Source organism: Malaclemys terrapin, chromosome 3 (assembly GCF_027887155.1).
Source record: "Malaclemys terrapin pileata isolate rMalTer1 chromosome 3, rMalTer1.hap1, whole genome shotgun sequence".
Lineage (NCBI taxonomy): Eukaryota > Metazoa > Chordata > Testudines > Emydidae > Malaclemys > Malaclemys terrapin.
In genome coordinates, this window is record NC_071507.1 from 190,066,726 (window position 1) to 190,085,220 (window position 18,495).

Here is an 18,495-nt window from a genome sequence, read left to right on the forward strand (position 1 = left end):
AACTCACAGTGCCTTGTCTCTTTGCCACTGGAAACTTCTTGATTTCTAGCATTCATTGCCAGTGCAGCTCAACATGCAGTTCATCATCTGACCACCAGTCCAGGAACTAAGGAATAACCTCTTCTTTTTAAAAACATGTTCCCCCTACAGGTCTCAGTGTGTTATTGTGGGTGTAGCATTGCTATCACTCAGAGTCATCTCATAATTGTTTAACAGCACTGCTGAGTTTTTGCCGCAACTGTCAGATTAGAATTTTTTTATTTTGTCTCTAAAATCCAGTTGAATTTGAACCCAGTCTCTGTGTGAGAGGGCAGAGAAATCTTTTTAAGGCTGTGGTGTATTAATCTTCTTAGTCTCTCTGATGAATTGAATGTATTCCTAGTTCAGTTTTAAAATGCTAAAAAATAGTCTCTTAGAATTATGCATTAACAGCTGAAACAGCAGTGTGTTGGACTAAAAACCTATCTTAATATGGATAATCTTACTTCTGTATGTGTACTTCTAGCTAAAATATGTTTCTTTAGGCAGCTAGCACAAAGGGTCTTTTGTATGAAAGAATAGTAAAACAGAGACAGAGAGATGAGCTATAAGGCATCAGGGAAACATTATTTTGACCTCTCTGGGCATTACTTCAAAAATGTCAAAAATCTTGATAGCTTTCCAGTGTAATATTTAAAGAGCAGGAAATTTGATTCTGCAACAATAAACATATTTCCTAAAACTAGCAGTATACTATTGTGACAATAGCCTAAGCAGAAGCACAGTGATAGTCGTTTAAAGAATACCTATGAGGATTTTACTAGCTTGGGGATTTCAGAGTAAAAAGCAATTTTTTTAAATGTGATACTGAAGAGAGTTTTGAAAGTCAGGTATCAGACTAAAGCCCACTTTCTATAAACTGCTAATAATACAGATATAATTACTAGGGGAAGAAAGGTCACAAAAAGTTTAACAAAGTAAACATCCTCATTCAGACCACCGAGCAGAAATGTAAATGGCATTAAAATATTCTGTGATCCAATTGGAGAGCTGTTCTGACTGCAGAAGTGGAGAAAACATATACAGAAGTTAGGTGGATAAACTATGCAAGGTTAGATATATGGATGAGACATCTCGAATCAGCAAGAAATAATCTTGATGGTACAACAGGCAGTACCATCATTCTGAGTCAGTACTGACCCAATAATATTTAACACTTACATCACAATTTATATCTTCACTATGCTGTGAAAACTGTAACCAGTGAATATCCCACTGTAGTACTGGGGGCATTATGGTGTCAGAGGTGCCATCCTTTCAGAGGAGATCTTAAACACACGTCATGACTATGTGTGGTCATTAAAGGTCCCACAGGATAGGGCCATTAACCACAAAGGCTTGGCCAAATTCCAGACTGGGTTATTGCTTTCTGCCTACTAGAAGCCCAGCGACATATGCGCACCACTGCTCAGTATGATCTGATTGGTATAACCCTGAGCTATCCCACTGCATGCGACCTTATGGTTTGTTTCTCTCGCTCACTGTGTCACATCTAAATTTAGATTGTAAGCTCTATGGGGCAGGAACCCTGTCTGTTTTGCAACATAAAGGCATTTTGTCCTGGGTTTTATAAATCCTCGGGGACTCAAGCTATGTGAAGAAGCTGCTGGCCAGCTGAGCTAATGCAATCGATAGCAGTCTGGCAAATGTATATGTGCCTCAGGAGCCAACCCACACCAAATCTGTCTACTCCTTCCCTCGTAGCCAGTCCCCCTTACTCATGAGTTGTCAAGCCAGCTCTCCTCCCCTGCCACCCCCACCCCCCATGGAGAGCAAACTCTACAAAGAGTCAGTGAGGGGGTCTAGCCTTCCATCCCCAACTGTCTGTGATTCTATGAGCCATATCCTCAGTTGGAATAAATCAGAATAGCTCCATTGATGTCAATGGAGCCACACCAGTTGAAGAGCTGTCCTGTCTGTTCCCATACTCATGCCTCATTCATTCTTTGTATAGGGGGAGGGATAGCTCAGTGGTTTGAGTATTGGCCTGCTAAACCCAGGGCTGTGAGTTCAATCATTGAGGGAGCCATTTAGGGATCTGGGGCAAAAAACTGTCTGGGGATTGATCCTGCTTTAAGCAGCAGGTTGGACTCGATGATCTCCTGAGGTCTCTTCCAACCCTGATATTCTATGATTGCAGTGATTGAATTTAAATGGTGAACTGCTTGGAGTAGAGCCTTGTCTAAACAATGGGCTAGATGCTCAAGGGGCTGAGATGTGGCCTGCCTTTTACCACCTGAAAAAATGAATTAACAGATTCATAGAATTTAAGGCCAGAAAAGACCATTATCGTATCGTAATCTAGTCTGACCTCCTGCATAGAATTACACCAATTGATTGCAGGTGCAAATCTGAATATTTGCATCTCTGACTATCCAATTTGCACTTGCATTCAGAATGTGAGAAATGAATGCTCTAAAAAATGTGTAGCCACAGTGGAATTACAGGCACAAACTGTAAGCCCATACTTGCATCCACAAAAATGGAGGCTGCTCTTTGAAAGTTTTGCCGTGTACATTTTGAAAAGTGCCCTTCACATCTATTGTACTATTTTATTATTAATAATAATAATATTAATAATGTAAAAGGGAACCATATAAGTTTTATATGTGTACAAGGAGCAAGGGAAGGAGAAAGAAAAGGAAGAAGAGCAAATAAGAGATGGTAAGAAGGTTGAAATGCTTAATAGTACTTATTCCAATCTTCAATAAAAAGGATAATGGTCACAAGCTATTTAATACAATCATAGCTAACGAGGCTATGAAGCAGTCACAAGGCAGAATCAGAAAGGAATAGGCTACAGAATCCCTAGACCACTTGGATGTACTTAAATCAGAAAAGCCAAATGAAACTCGCCATCGACTATAGTGCTTAAAGGAGCAAGTGCGAAAAGCCACTGGTTTATAAAAGCCTCTACCATCCTCTAGAGACAGTGAGATTATACATACCCTGCAAATCCCTTGGTAAAAAACAATAAGATGACACATACCCTTAATGCTAGCAGTGATGAAGCAGAGCAGCAACTGTGTGTGCTCTCTTTCTCACACACACATACAGCTGTATTTCTGTAGCTGTTTGGGTGGGGAAAGAATAAGAGTGAAATGTGACATTAGCTTTGATATGTGACATTAGCTTTCATGCTGATGAGAGAGAGCGACATGTTCTAATTATTATTAGCCTTCACAATGAGCCACAAGCTCAGACAGAGGAAGAGAGGGAGAGAAACACAGTTAGAGTTTCTCACTAATCTAATTAAGGAAAGGTGGGCGAAAGAGAGAGTGTTTCACTAATTCAGCAGCCGTTGCCTCATTTATTCTAGGAGGCCTGGGGGGAAGAATGCAGTATCTCTGCGGGTGGAGTCAGGAGAATTGCCTCTCGTTGCTGGAGGGGAGCTCTCCCCTAAATGCCAATTTAAGCTAAACATGGAGACATCCTGGTGTCTAACCCCAGGTTCTCATTTAATGACATGAGTATTTGCTTGCGTTTTGTCTTACTTGGCAGTATGGCTGCGTCCTGCACAGGGCCTATTGGAGAGGCAGAAGGGGCAGCTTTCTGATGAACCAGGATGCTTAGGAAGATTGTTTGGCCTGCCTTAGCTGTAGATTTGTGCATATTCCAATTTCTCCATTACTTAAACTATTATTTAGCTATTCCTTTTAGTTCATTACAGCATGGGATTAGCATCCCCATTAGAGACTCACTGGCTAAACTTTGATGTCCCCATCAATAGCCTCAGTATTCCTGGTGTCCTGATTCTGCATTTCATCTTGGCTCCTCTGTAAGGTTAAACGCCCCCAGACTTCTTAAAAAAGGCACTTCCTGAAATCGGAGCTTTGCCTCCCACTGCCATATGTCGACTGTGTTCCCTCTCCCACAAGTTAGCATCATTTTAATGGCATTAAAATGTCTGCAGCCAAGTCCCTGACATTTGTGACTCTAGGGAAAGGGCAGAACTTCCCTCCCCCCCTCCCCCCCCCCGCAATAAATTTTAGTAGAGGAAAGAGTCACGGAAGCATCTTTTATTTCACTGTACGGAACAGTGGCAGATGGCAGGGCTCAGATTCTTACCTGTGCCCAGCTACTCAACTGATCTTCTGCCAGGCAAAATTTAGGGGCACAAGTGAGGTCATTGAGTCCCCCTGATCCTGGGGCTGCTTCTATGGGGCCAACCTAGAGTTTGATGTAGATTAGAGTAGTCTCACACAAGTGACCATGACCCCCAAGCAGACAGATAGGAATTGCTACAGGGCAACCTGCTAAGACCGCACCTCCTGCATGCTTCCCCCACCTTTGACATGCCCCCTATGCTGCAGGCTGTAGGACGGGTCGCATAGACCCAGGTATAGATGGCTCTATACTCACTGAGGACGCCTCCTACCCCAGAAGGAGAAACCCTGTTGTTTTCTACTCCCTTTACACCACTTCCTTGATACAAGTGGAGCAGCGTGATGCTCAGGATTGAACCCAAAGGGTCCTTCCTGGAAGCGTTTGGCCTTATGCAAATACATCTCCCAAATCTCATGTTGTATTAAGGAAGTCTCCTGAATTAGCGGTTAGACTAAGGTAGTCAGCATTTGCTTCTGGTCATCTTTCTGTCACTCTGACATTGGGCAAGTCACTCTAATTGTTTTGCCTCGGCTTCCCCATCTGTAAAACCTGCCTGCCTCCTGGCGTATTGTGAGGCTCACAATAATTAGTGTGTGCGCAACATTTTGAGCTCTTCTGACAAAAAAGATGCTTCAGAAGTGTAAGGTGTTATTACTGTGTTATTTATTATAGTTGTGAAGTTCAGAGGTGTTACTGTTATGCAAACACACACTCATCTCTTCTCAGAAAACTGGACATTTCAGACTGCCAAGCACTTCCATGTCTGTTACACTCTGTTAAATGAAGTGATTGGATTTTGTGAAAACCCATATTCTTCTCTCTGCCAGACTGAATCCATTTCAGTCACATCACATGCTCATTTTAACTTAGTTTATATCATCACGGTGACATGGCTCTAAGGAGGTAGGTTAGTGCAAACTCCTACTGGAAAGAGATAATTGCATGTCCTACCAAACTGATGCCTCTGTTTTAAATTTATTGTAGGGAAATGGGAAGTGGTAGAAGATGTTCCTGTGATGAGTATGATCGCTTATCACCTAGCAGGGTGGAACCAATTGTGCACACTAGAACTTGAGAAATATTTCTAACCAACAACTGTTCACTCATCTTTCCTTTCTCCATCCCTGTATCTCTACGTTCTTCTTCCACTGCAGCTGTCACCTGATTCCCAGACACTAGAGGCACTCACACACTAAAAAAAATGAGGAGTCCTTGTGTCACCTTAGAGACTAACAATTTTGGGGGGCATAAGCTTTCATGGGCTAGAACCTACTTCATCAGATGCATGAAGTGAAAAATACAGGAGAAAGTATAAATACGTGAAAGGATGGGGGTTGCTTTACCAAGTCTGAGGTCAATCTAACGAGATAATTCAATTAACAGCAGGATACCAAGGGAGGAAAAATAACTTTTGAAGTGGTAAGAGAGAGGCCCATTACAGACAGTTGACAAGAAGGTGTGAGTAACAGTAGGGAGAAATTAGGATTGGGGAAATTAAGTTTAGGTTTTGTAATGATCCAACCACTCCCAGTCTCTATTCAGGCCTAATCTGATGATATCCAGTTTGCAAATTAATTCCAGTTCTGCAGCTTCACATTGGAGTCTGGTTTTGAAGTTTTTTTGTTGAAGAATTGCCACTTTTAGGTCTGTTATTGAGTGACCAGAGAGAAGTGTTCTCCTACTGGTTTTTGAATGTTATGATTCTTGATGTCAGATTTGTGTCCATTTATTCTTTTGCATAGAGACTGTCCAGTATGGCCAATGTACATGGCAGAGGGGCATTGCTGGCACATGATGGCATATATCACATTGACAGATGTGCAGGTGAACGAGCCCCTGATGGTGTGGCTGATGTGGTTAGGTCCTATGATGGCGTCCCTAGAATAGATATGTGGACAGAGTTGGCACCAGGGTTTGTAGCAGGGTTTGGTTCCTGGGTTGGTTTTTTTGTTGTGTGGTGTGTAGTTGCTGGTGCGTATTTCTTTCAGGCTTTGTTGGGGCCTGTCTTGTAGTTCTCGGTACCCTTCCGGCTCTGTCAATCTGTTTCTTCACTTCACCAGGTGGGTATTGCAGTTTTAAGAACTCTTGATAGAGATTCTGTAGGTGTTTGTCTCTGCCTGAGGGATCGGAGCAAATGTGGTTGTACCTTAGAGCTTGGCTGTAGACAATGGGTCATGTGATGTGTTCTGGATGAAAGCTGGAGGCATGTAGGTAAGTATAGCGGTCAGAAGATTTTCAGTATAGGGTGGTGTTTATGTGACCATCGCTTATTAGCACAGTAGTGTCTAGGAAGAGGACCTCTTTTGTGGACTGGTCCAGGCTGAGGTTGATGGTAGGGTGGAAATCGTGGAAATCTTGGTGGAATTCCTCAATGGCCTCCTTCCCATGTGTCCAGATGATGAAAATGTCATCAATGTAGCGCAAGTAGAGTAGGGGCGTAAGGAGACGAATGCTGAAGAAGCGTTGTTCTAAGTCGGCCATAAAAATGTTGGCATGCTGAGGGGCCATGTGGGTATCCAGAGCAGTCCCACTGACTTGAAGGTATAAGTTGTCCCCAAATCTGAAATAGTTGTGGGTGAGGACAAAGTCACAAAGTTCAGCCACCAGGTTTGCCGTGATGGTATCGGGGATACTGTTCCTGATGGCTTGTAGTCCATCTTTGTGCGGAATGTTGGTGTAAAGCGCTTCTACATCCATAGTGGCTAGGATGGTGTTTTCTGGAAGATCATCAAAGGATTTGAGTTTCCTCAGGAAGTCAGTGGTGTCTCGAAGATAGCTGGGAGTGCTGGCAGCGTAGGGCCTGAGGAGAGAGTCTGCATAGCCAGATAATCCTGCTGTCAGGGTTCCAATGCCTGAGATGATGGGGCATCCAGGATTCCCAGGTTTATGGATTTTGGGTAACAAGTAGAATACCCCTAGTCGGGGCTCTAGGGATGTGTCAGTGTAGATTTGTTCCTTTGCTTCTTTAGGGAGTTTTTTGAGCAGATGATGTAGTTTCTTTTGGTAATTCTCAGTGGGGTTAGAGGATAATGGCCTGTAGAATGTGGTGTCAGAGAGTTGTCTAGCAGCTTCTTGTTCATATTCTGACCTATTCATGATGACTACAGCACCTCCTTTGTCAGCCTTTTTTATTATGATGTCAGAATTGTTTCTGAGGCTGTGGATGGTGTTGTGTTCTGCACAGCTGAGATTATGGGGCAAGTGATGCTGCTTTTCCACAATTTCAGCTCGTGCACGTCAATGGAAGCACTCTATGTAGAAGTCCAGTCTGTTCATCACTAAGGTGATGAACATGGTCTAAACAACTAAACAGATAGATGGATTCCAGAAAGTAATGATCACCTGCAGCTCAGTGGAAGTTTTGGGTGTTAAGCGCCTCTCAGGCTCAACCCCTTAATCTTCAAGAATATTTCCTTGAATCTTGGTCCCAATCCCAATTGGGGCCTTTGGGCGCTCCGATAATATAAATGTTTACTAATAACAATCATCTTTGTTGCTTTTAATAGTCACCTTTCTTTTACTGTCCTTCTAAATATGCAGCCATAGTTAGTTCTTATTGTCCTGATATGTTCCCTATACCCAGCTCCATAAATGCATTCTCCAGCTCTTCTATCTCTCACTGTGAAGTGTTCTGTGATATGCTGTAAGATAAACAGTGATTTAAAATCAGTTCTCAGTGAATGGACTCTTCATTTATCAGTTGCAATTTTCACTTTTGTGGTTTTATTTTCCTTTAAGCAATAACCGGCGACAGACAGCTTCATTTCTTCCAATGTCCTTTGCACTACAAGGTTTATTTTATTTATATAGAAGATGGGGTGTAGTGTCAGTATTTGCGTAGCATCCACAGGAATCTGATTTCTAGGGAAACTTTGAAGTACGTGATTTGTTTCACCAACAAATAAATCCTACTAATTAAAAGATAGTTAACAAATTGGATGGTATTTTTCAGTATCCACCATAGAGGCTATTCAAACCCAAGCTGCTCATCTGCTTTTTTCACACACAAAATGCTAGAAAAGCCATTTGTTTTCAATGTAGCAGCCAGTCTTAAATTTCAAGGTGAATTCAGGAAGCTAGGAAGATGAATGCCTGTCTCCTGTGCATAAGGTGTTATATTGAGCATAAGTTGAGAATCTGCTTTTACAACAAAATCTCTGTATAACAAGAATTGTCAGCTTTTGAAGATTGTTTTTGTCTCCATATGGAACCCCTCCCCCCCCACAAAAAGCCTTCAGAGTGGAGCAGCTAAGGAATGTGTTGTCTTTGTGCTACCTGAACAATAATGAAGGTTTGGGGAGTGTATGCAGGGTCCATGAAAATCAGGACTGTGTACAACAAAGCTCAGGTACTAAGGGCAGCTCAAAGTATAATATATTCCCAAGTTGGGCAATAAGGGGAAGTGTTTGTGATGGGGGAGGAGGAAACGCCAAATGGTTGAAATCAAGCACTAAGGCTGTCATGTGTTCTTTCTCCAGTATGCTGCGGAGTTGCTTGCAGTGGTCCGCCTCCCCTTCATCCATCCCAGTTATCTGCTAAATGTTGTTGACAATGAGGAGTTGATAAAGTCTTCAGAGGCCTGCCGGGATCTAGTGAACGAAGCAAAACGTTATCACATGCTCCCACATGCCCGACAAGAGATGCAGACACCAAGAACCCGGCCCAGGCTATCAGCAGGTAAAGCAAAGCTAGCTTCAGAGGAAAAGCTCTCTGATCTGACACTTCCTGCAGTCCAAGACTGAATGGTTCAGACTGTCTGTAGTTCGCATAGGAAGGGAGGAGTAAGTGTCATTTCTTTTCCATTCACCACCTTTCACGAGCACAGGATTGGGAGCCAGAGAGTCCAGAGTTCCGACTCTGTCTCCTTCTGTGTAGGGTGACCATACATCCCGTTTTGGCCGAGTCAATCCCTTTTTTTAAGCTCTGTCCCGGCTGTCCTGACTTTTTGGGCAAAAGTGGGCATTTGTTCCATTTGCTCTTGCCAAACTGATCAAGCAGCAATGGCAGCCCCATGCAGGGGAGGAGGCAGGCAGGGCTGGGGCGAGCAACGATGCCAACTCCAGCCTCATGCAGGGGGGAAGGCAGGGCTCAGGCGAGCAGCGATCTCGGAACAGCCTTTGGGAACTATGGTCACCCTATCTAGTATGTGCATCGCTGCTCACCCAAGCCCTGCCTTCCCCTGTGCAAGGAAGGGGGCTCAGGCAAGCAGCTTGGGCCAGCTCTGCGGGCGAGGAGTGGGATGGGGAGGAGGTGTAGGTCTCAGGCCAGCCACTCGCAGTGTCCTGTTTTCTCTTTGAGAAATATTATCACCTTTCTTCTGTGGCATTTAGGCAAGTCACTTAAGGTCCAAAAAGTTTCCCCTCTTTTGGCTTACTCTATTTTTGGGAAGCCAAACTTTTTAGACACATGCACCAAAATGATCAAAGTAAGGTGCCTAAAGCTAAGCACTTGAATCCATATTTAGGCAACTAAATGAGTGGTCTGATTTTCAGGAATGATTAACTTCAGTGGCAGGTTGATCAGCACCTGTGAAAATAGGGCTCTAAGTACAGTAACTCCTCACTTAAAGTCGTCCCGGTTAACCTTGTTTCGTTGTTACGTTGCTGATCAATTAGGGAACATGCTCGTTTAAAGTTGTGCAATGCTCCCTTCTAACGTTGTTTGGCAGCCACCTGCTTTGTCCACTGCTTGCAGGAAGAGCAGCCCGTTGGAGCTAGTGGGGGATTGGAACCAGGGTGGACCAGCAGCCCCCCTATCAGCTCCCCGCTCCCCTAAGTTCCCTGTGTGGCAGCCACCCAGCAGGCTATCAATTGCCAGGCAGTTCAGCTGTCCCTCCCCCCACTGCCATGTGCTGCTCCTGCCCACTGTGCCGGGGGAGGGGGGAATTAATGTCAGGGTGTCCCCGTCCCCCCTGCTCCTGCACCCCACTTACCCCATCTCCATAGAGCAGGGGGAACACACGACAGGACTCAGGATGGAGGGAGCTTCCTGGCAGCAGCTGCCGTCTCAGCTTGCTGATCTACTTAAAAAGACAGTGTACTGAGAGTGGGGTCAGCCTTAAAGGGGCAATATGTGTCTCTGTCTCTCACACACAGGGTGTGTCTCTCTGTCTGCCATGCTGTCTCCCTTCCCTCCATTCCTGCTGCCTTTTAGTGTGTGAGACTACATTAACAACAATGTATTAACCCCTGAGGGCTCAGCCGAGTACTAGTTCATCATTTAGCAGTAAGGCATTCTCTGGGAAATATCCCTCCCTCTTCCACCCTCTAACTTCACCACCTCAACCAAGCTTCACAATCATCATCGCTGTATACAGTATTAAATTGTTTGTTTAAAACTTATACTCTGTGTGTGCCTGTGTATGTGTGTGTATATATCTATATCTATATATATCTATATCTATATATATATAGTCTTTTGTCTGATGAAAAAAATTTCCCTGGAACCTAACCCCCTCCCCCCCCCCCCATTTACATTAATTCTTATGGGGAAATTGGATTTGTTTAACATCGTTTCGCTTAAAGTCACATTTTTCAGGAACATAACTACAACATTAAGCGAGGAGTTACTGTATTTAAAGTTGAGCCCCCACACCTAGACAACACTTCTAAAAATGTGGTCCTTGTCCTCTCTACCTCAGCTTTTTCAGGACAATAATATTTTCTTACCTTCCTCTCAGGGTATTGTGAGGATCAGTTGATTAATTATTGTAAAGCAGTTTTCCCTTTCACAGCACTGTGTAGATGTATTCTTATTTCAATACCACAAGTCTTACAATATCAGATCAGGCTGTTTGTCGCATTCAGATCAAAAGGATCACACAGATATATTATGTTTAAAACACACACACACACACACAATCTATGAAGAAAGCGTTGCTTCAAGAAGCTTTCCACATGGGGCATACATGTGTTTTTTGTCTAGCAAAAACAAAGAAGAAGCAATTCTCCAGTGTAATAAATCAATCTGTTTCAAGGTAGTGTTAGAAAATTTCTAAATACTTGTTACTCTGGAAGTTAGTACAAATAGTATGTATCAAACAACTGCAACAAATAAGAATCAGATGTGGAAGAAATAGGTGAAACTTTCCTGTGTGTTTTGCTTGGTGCTTCTTCCGAGCAAGTACAATGACAAGGCTAAGCAGACTTCCTGATGTACATGGCTATTGAAGCTAGTACGTTATATGTACTGTATATCAAGCCTCATCATTTGCAGCTTGTGGAGACTGCCTAATCAAAGCACTTTTCAGAAGGAGGAAACATAGATGACTTTCAATAACAATTCACACTAAAAAGTCTTTTGCTGAAGACGGCTAATGGTGTGATGTTTGAAGATTTTTGAAAAATGCTTATTTTATCTTTGTATATAAAATTATAGATGTAATGCAAACCTTTTACAGAAGCTTGTTGATGAGGGGAAAGTAATTCTTTTGGGATAAGGGAGGGTGATTATATTTTTTTAGGTCAGAGTCTAATTATATAGAACCATTTATTTTGCATATTGTCTACATTTATGGATGCACAAAGGATCTCCAAACACCCTTTGTGGGTCTGCTGCAGGGTGTGAGATGCCCTCTCAAGGTCATTTATTATCAGCATATTATCTTTAGCACATACATTTTCTGGTATGTACTAAAAATAATGATCTCTCATTACTAAGAAATATTTGTTTAAAACTGTATAGTATTTTAGGTTCATATCTTAATAAGAGAGTAAACTTGTTTGAAGAACACTTCAATATAAAAACACAAAAATCCAGATGATGGAGGACAACAATCCAATATCCTGGTGAATAGTTCTTTGCACCAGGGCCTGCTGTTTCTGCTGTTACATTGAGCACTAAATCCAAAATATCTCAAGCACTTGACAGTGAGTGTTTCAGGCCAGAGGGTGTCAAACAGTTAAAATGTGATGTACCATAGGGATCCGGTATAGGGGCAGATCCTGAGAGTCTTGCTCAGATTTACCTCAGTCCAGGCACTTAGTAAACTGTGAGTTAAAACCTCAGTAGATGGGCCCCAGTAACTACAGTGGTGTATCACCCATTCACACTAGCAGGGAAATTGGCCCACTGTACACCTAAGATTAAAGGTTTTGGAAATCTCCGTCTGCGCAGGTAAATCTAAATCAACAAGCTCTTTAAGGAAGGGACTGCCTCTTCGCTGTGTGTTTGTACAGCACCTACCACAGTGGGGACCTGATCCAGGACTGAGGTTCCTGCGCACAACCATAATGCACATATAAAAATAATAATTAATAACTAGGCAAAGTTTATTTGGGATAATGTAACCTCTGGTGTGATGTTCTGTCCCATCTAGTGGCACCGAGACCACTTAAAGAGAGAGATTATGAGTTTGCTCTGTAGCCTTAGATAAGAGCCCACTGGCTTTTAGCTCATGCGGTAAAGGCTCATGCACTAAGTTCCAGAGGTTTCAGGTTCGATCCCACCCACCGATGACCAGGGTCTGTAGGTGTTACATAAGCACACAAGAGTATTTTGAAAAGGGGCCCCTTTGAAGGAGTGGATGGAAAACAAACTTAAATGTTGAAGAAATGCAGCCAAGAGGGATAAAGCCTAAAAGTTTTCAATACATCAGTCTTTGGTGTGAGGATACATTAATCAAGGACAAAGCCAGATGGCAGTTTAGATACTTAAGATCAAATCCTGATCCCATCATTGTCCATCTTTTGATATAGAGGCCTTTATATTATCTTCCCTATTGTGTGGGGGTGGGGTGGTATGCAAATACAACTGGTTCCAACCCTCCTTATTAAATCCTGCTATGTTTAAATTGTATCTCCTCACTCACCATTATCACCATGTCCTTTTCACCTTCTCCACACCCGCCTCCTGTTTTATCATTCAGCCTAAATATTTTTCATAGATGAGCCTTTAATAAGCTGCAACAATATTCAAGAAACCAAATTATAAATGATAGGCTAGCTGCAGACTATTGGAGACCAAAAAAAGACTTGTTTTTCTAAGGGTATTTTTAATGGGGATAGAGAACTGGATTGACTGCAAAGTGCTTTTAGATAGCTTACCTCCCCGGTGAGAGATGACGCTTTCTTAGAATGTATTTTGGTTAATTGCATCCTAGGTGTGGCCGAGGTAATAGTCCTAGTGGGAGGTCGTCAGATGATTGGCATGAACCAACGAGCTTTAACGGCGGTCACATGTTTAAATCCTCAAAACAATAAATGGTACCCGTTGGCCAGCCTGCCTTTCTACGATCGGGAGTTTTTCAGTGTAGTCAGCGCTGGAGACAACATCTATCTTTCAGGTAAGTAGCATACCCATTAGGAGCAGAAAAGCACTGGCTCCTCGCAATCTGTATTGTACAGTGTAAGCAGGGAGAAACGGTTGCCAGTTTTATTCAACCACCTCTCGGGGAAAGGAAAAAACAAACAAATATGCTTTTATCACTCTCCATTTCACTTCAGCTCCAATTTCGTCCCAGAGCAGTCAACAGCACAGACTAGAGAATAGGTTCGACAACCATCAAACCTGTGAAAGAGGTTTCCAGGTTGCAGTAACATAGTTTAAAACAGTGGCTGAAGTTGGGTCTAAATGGTGGGTTGCTGCATTCAAGATTGACTGAGCTGCTGAATATGTGACCTACACTTAAAATATTTGTTTACAAGAGTGTTGTTGAAATCTTTCTTTTGATAGAAGACTGTAGCCTAGGGTTACCATATTTGAACATTGAAAAAAGAGGACACTCCACGGGGCCCCGGCCCCGCCCCAACTCCGCCCCTTCCCCTCCCCCGCCCCACCCCTTTCCCCGCCCCTGGCCCCGCCCAACTCCGCCCCTTCCCTGCCCCCATTCCAACCCCTTCCCCAAAGTCTCCGCCCCTTCCCCTGAGCACCCCACATTCCCCCTCCTCCCTCCCAGCCACACGAAACAACTGCACCAATTCTAAAGTCAGGCACTCCACTAGTATAGACTCCCATGACTTTAATGAAGCTGCTCAGTGGAGGATCTGCCCCAGCGCTCCGTTTTTGGGAGCGGTCAGGACACGCAGCTCACACTGTTCTGTTTCCCAGCTCCCCAGATGCCTTGGAGCACCCAGTTCTCCTCCCTGCCGGGTAAAATCCCGGACATTTTGAGCTATTTAATTCTTTAATTCTAAAACGTAATTCTTTATATGTAGTGAGTCCTTTCCTTTCACCAGTTCTTCAGTTTTCTTTCTCCTCATGTGCCCACGCATACTTCTCTGCAGATCGCATTTTTCTCAGCAGTGGTTGATTGCTCTTTAAGAAGGCATGAAAGTCTTTACAAGAAGTTTGTCTGAAGTTGTACTGTACAAGTAGAATTCCTTTCAACGACTCAACATTCAAGTTGGTCCCTTCCTTTGTCCACTGGCTTTGCATCAGTGAAAAAATTCGCTCTACATTTGCATTGTGAGAAGGAATAGCAAAGAAAAACTGTGCAATCTTTAACAGTTCTGAATGACACTCAATGTTTTTGGATTTCTCAAAATATTTGGTCCACTTCTGGTGTGCTAGCAAATTACTGAACTCTTCATCACTGTTGCAACTTTCTGTAAACTTCTTCAGGTTGCTGAACTGATCAAAACACTTCACGTCATCAATTTGCATCCCCTTATCGGTCAGGTACTTGATACAAGGTTCCACATCACTCCAATTCGGTGTCTCACTCAGGGTAATCCACCTGAAACAAGAGAAGTCTTCAAGGGGTCTAAGCCACATCTCCAAATATTCTAAGCATCTGCTGTACATGTTATTCACTTCAGCACAGAATTTGTCACACTCTTCATCAATTCGCAGTGATCCACCACACTGCTGTGTCTCATCACAAATGGGGAGCTGAGTGCCATACAGCACACCCCAGCCCCAGGAGCTCTGATCCACTTGCAGGCAAGGCAGCCCGATGCCCATCGCAGCCAGAGCTCTGATCCCTCTGCACACTCCTGCCTTTTTCACACTGCCCTCCCTTCCTCCCCCACCAGTCAGTGCTTTTTGGCGACTCCCCGGAGCAGCTCCCCCAGCGCTGCCCCCCACCTGTGCAATCAGCGGCGCATGGTACTCCCAGCTTTGCTGGCATCCCTGGCTTACCTTAGAGCAGGCTCTGGCGACTGCTGCTGCTCCCTGACTCTTCGGCTCTGTTTAAGAGCCGAGCTGCCCTAGTGCTACCGGCTTCAGGCACTTCTCCTACCTGGGCTCCAGCTGAGCTGCTCCTCCCAGCTCAGACTGTAAGAGCCGAGCTGCTGGCTTCTGGCAGCCCTCCCCTACCTCAGGACCCAGAGCTGGCTGGACACGTCCCTTCCCCAGCTCCAGCCGAGCTCGGCTCCGCCCCCTCAGACTTACAGAGCAGAGCTGCAGGAGCCAGCGTTACCGGCTTCAGGCAGCACCCCCCCTGCCTCGGGACCTTGCACCGTGGGAGCAGCTCAGCTGGAGCCGGGTAGGAGAAGTGCCTGGCTGGGGGCTCGGGGTCCGGAGGCTGCCTGAAGCCAGTAGCGCTTGCTCGGGCAGCTTGGCTCTGTAAATCTGAGAGAGGAGGAGTGGAGCAGAGCCACAGGGGGAGAGGAAGTGCCGGCCATTTTCCCGGACATGTGTGGCTTTTCAGCAATTCCCCCCGGACGGGGGTTTGATTGCTGAAAAGCCGGACATGTCCGGGAAAAAGAGGACGTATGGTAACCCTACTGTAGCCCTATAATCTTGTTAGGTTCAATGCTCCTGAAGCCACGCTCCTGAAAAGGGTTTATCTAAAAGAGTTGCCGACTACAGTTTGTGCTTGAAGTATAAAGGTGTCTGTTTATATTCAATCATATGGTACATTTCCTTGGGTTGGGGAAAAAAGCAATCTCCAGTAGGTAATTGTAAGGATCCCCCTAGTGGTCCCTGGGTGTAAGTTTGAGTATGTCTGAGAATAGAAAGAATCTCAGGCAAGGAGTGGTTTGCATGGTTTTGAATTCCCTCATCACTTCTCCTTATGCTGACTAGAGAGATGTTAGAAGCCCCAGGAGCTGAATAAAAATTATTGCTACCAATTTAGCCAAATCTCTTTGTTTTCCTACCGGTGTTAAGTTCCCCAGTGGAGGTCTTTGTGCAATGCTGGCCATTTTGTTAACCTAAAAAGAACAGGAGTAGTTGTGGCACCTTAGAGACTAACAAATTTATTAGAGCATAAGCTTTCGTGGACTACAGCCCACTTCTTCGGATGCATCCGAAGAAGTGGGCTGTAGTCCACGAAAGCTTATGCTCTAATAAATTTGTTAGTCTCTAAGGTGCCACAACTACTCCTGTTCTTTTTGCGGATACAGACTAACACGGCTGCTACTCTGAAATTTGTTAACCTAGTTTCTATTAAGAATCGTATTAGGAATCCACATTGCAGACTGTGTAATAACCAGAGTTGTGCAAAAGATTAATAATGAAACCCAACCCCCCAAAGTTTATTAGATCCCTTTCTTGTGAACCTGGTGAATCTGGGCCCGTTTATGGTACTGGGTGGAAACCATGTAAAAGTCAGGAGCCTCACACAGTTTCAGTGCAAAACTTGCTGAGTATCACTGGGTTTTTTGCTTTGCTCAGATGTGAAACACAAAGCAAATGTAAAAGTAAAATAAAGTAAAACACCTGAAACTGCTGTGTTCCACAGTGGATAACACAGGAGGTTTAATGAAATATCCTTTGGTAAAGCATTACTGAGGAAGAAGCATGGTTTTGTCATTAAGGCATAGAACTGAGACTCTGTGTTCTGTTCCTGGCTCAATCACTGACTCCTGGTGTGGTCTTAGATAAATCACTTCGCCTTTCTGTACCTCAGTTTCCTATTCTGTAAAACAAGAATAATAATACGTACCTACCTTATGAGGTGTTGGAAAGTGAAACGCTTTGGGACCTTCAGTTAGAAAGAGCTACAGAAATATCCAGTATTAGTATACTGCTTGATCATTTTGAATTCTTTGGCAGTGCCTATAACACTGGCTCTGCACTGTAACAGAAAACCAAACTAAACATGGAAGTGATGCCTGAAAATTAGGAGTTAAACCTTAAAATCCCTTAATACTACTTTATATGTGTACAAAACATGTTGTTTCCATTCTTTGCCACTTAACTGAATTATGCATTCTGGATTTCAGAGTGGACAGTGTCTAGCAAGCCAGTCAGTCTCTGCCACATGACACCTTCTTACAAGTGTGTGGTAATTTAATAGATTGGAAGTTATTTATTGTTGGATGTGTATATTCCTTAATGCACATGTCCCTCTGACATCTTGATATCCTCATCTCATCTTAAAAAAAACAAACCTTTGAGACGCAAAGACGCAATGACACAGATCTGCTTCATAGGAACAGATGCTCCCTATTGAGGGTGATTTATTTTAATTACTCAAATGTCATTTGAAGAGCTTTTACTTAGTAACTGGCTTTGATTGCAACATACAGTGAACTACTTGCATCCAAGTTCTCACTTAATTCTCTCCTTTTCTCACCCATGCCTTGTTGGCAGGTGGCATGGAGTCTGGTGTCACGCTGTCTGATGTCTGGTGTTACATGTCCTTACTTGATAACTGGAATCTCGTATCCCGAATGACAGTCCCAAGGTGTCGGCACAACAGCCTGGTGTACGATGGGAAAATTTATACCATTGGAGGTGTTGGTGTGGCAGGCAATGTTGATCATGTGGAAAGGTAAGGGTCTCCTCCTAAAGAAATTATTTGACATGTGATGTAAAAGCACACTGTTGACGCAAATTAGCTCCAAAATTTTGATTTGGTCAAAACAAGCTTTTACAGAAGATAAGCAAAATAGAAATATTTACTCTTTTTTTAAAAGTTCCAGTGAAAAAAAATTGTATTAAAACAAATACACAGTAGCTTGTGGTGTGGGAACTGGAGCTGAGACATACCAAATTCATCTTATATAGGCATCCATTACATGGGATCACCTTTTAATCCATATTGAGGTGTGCTGAAAAGAGCATGGTGGGAACCAGATGTTTCATTTAACTTTTGAATGCTTGACTTTGTAAACTTAATGCTCTTTTAACATAGTTTTCTTTATGTAATTACACCTCTACCCTGATATAACGCTGTCCTGGGGAGCCAAAAAAAATCTTACCGCGTTATAGGTGAAACCGCATTATAACGAACTTGCTTTGATCCACCGGAGCGCGCAGCCCTGCTTCCCGCCCCACTCCCGGAGAGCTGCTTTACCACTTTATATCTGAATTCGTGTTATATTGGGTCGTGTTATATCGGGGTAGAGGTGTGTATATATAATAATATATAAATATTGCATATAAAAACTATATTAAAAGAAAATATTAAGGTTGCAAAGTCAAGCATGCAAACATTAGGAAATCCTAGAATTAAGGTTG

General features: G+C 43.4%; 1 protein-coding gene across 3 annotated transcripts in view; it reads left to right on the forward strand.

Moving 5' to 3' along the window:
* Positions 1-18,495, forward strand: part of KLHL29 (kelch like family member 29) — a 553,446-nt gene that overhangs the window by 496,897 nt on the left and 38,054 nt on the right. For all 3 annotated transcript variants that reach the window (XM_054024033.1, XM_054024034.1, XM_054024032.1), the window contains 3 exons: positions 8,625-8,823; positions 13,247-13,429; positions 17,626-17,806. In XM_054024033.1, the coding sequence (XP_053880008.1) occupies positions 8,625-8,823; positions 13,247-13,429; positions 17,626-17,806 (563 nt within the window). The remainder of the gene's footprint in view (positions 1-8,624; positions 8,824-13,246; positions 13,430-17,625; positions 17,807-18,495) is intronic.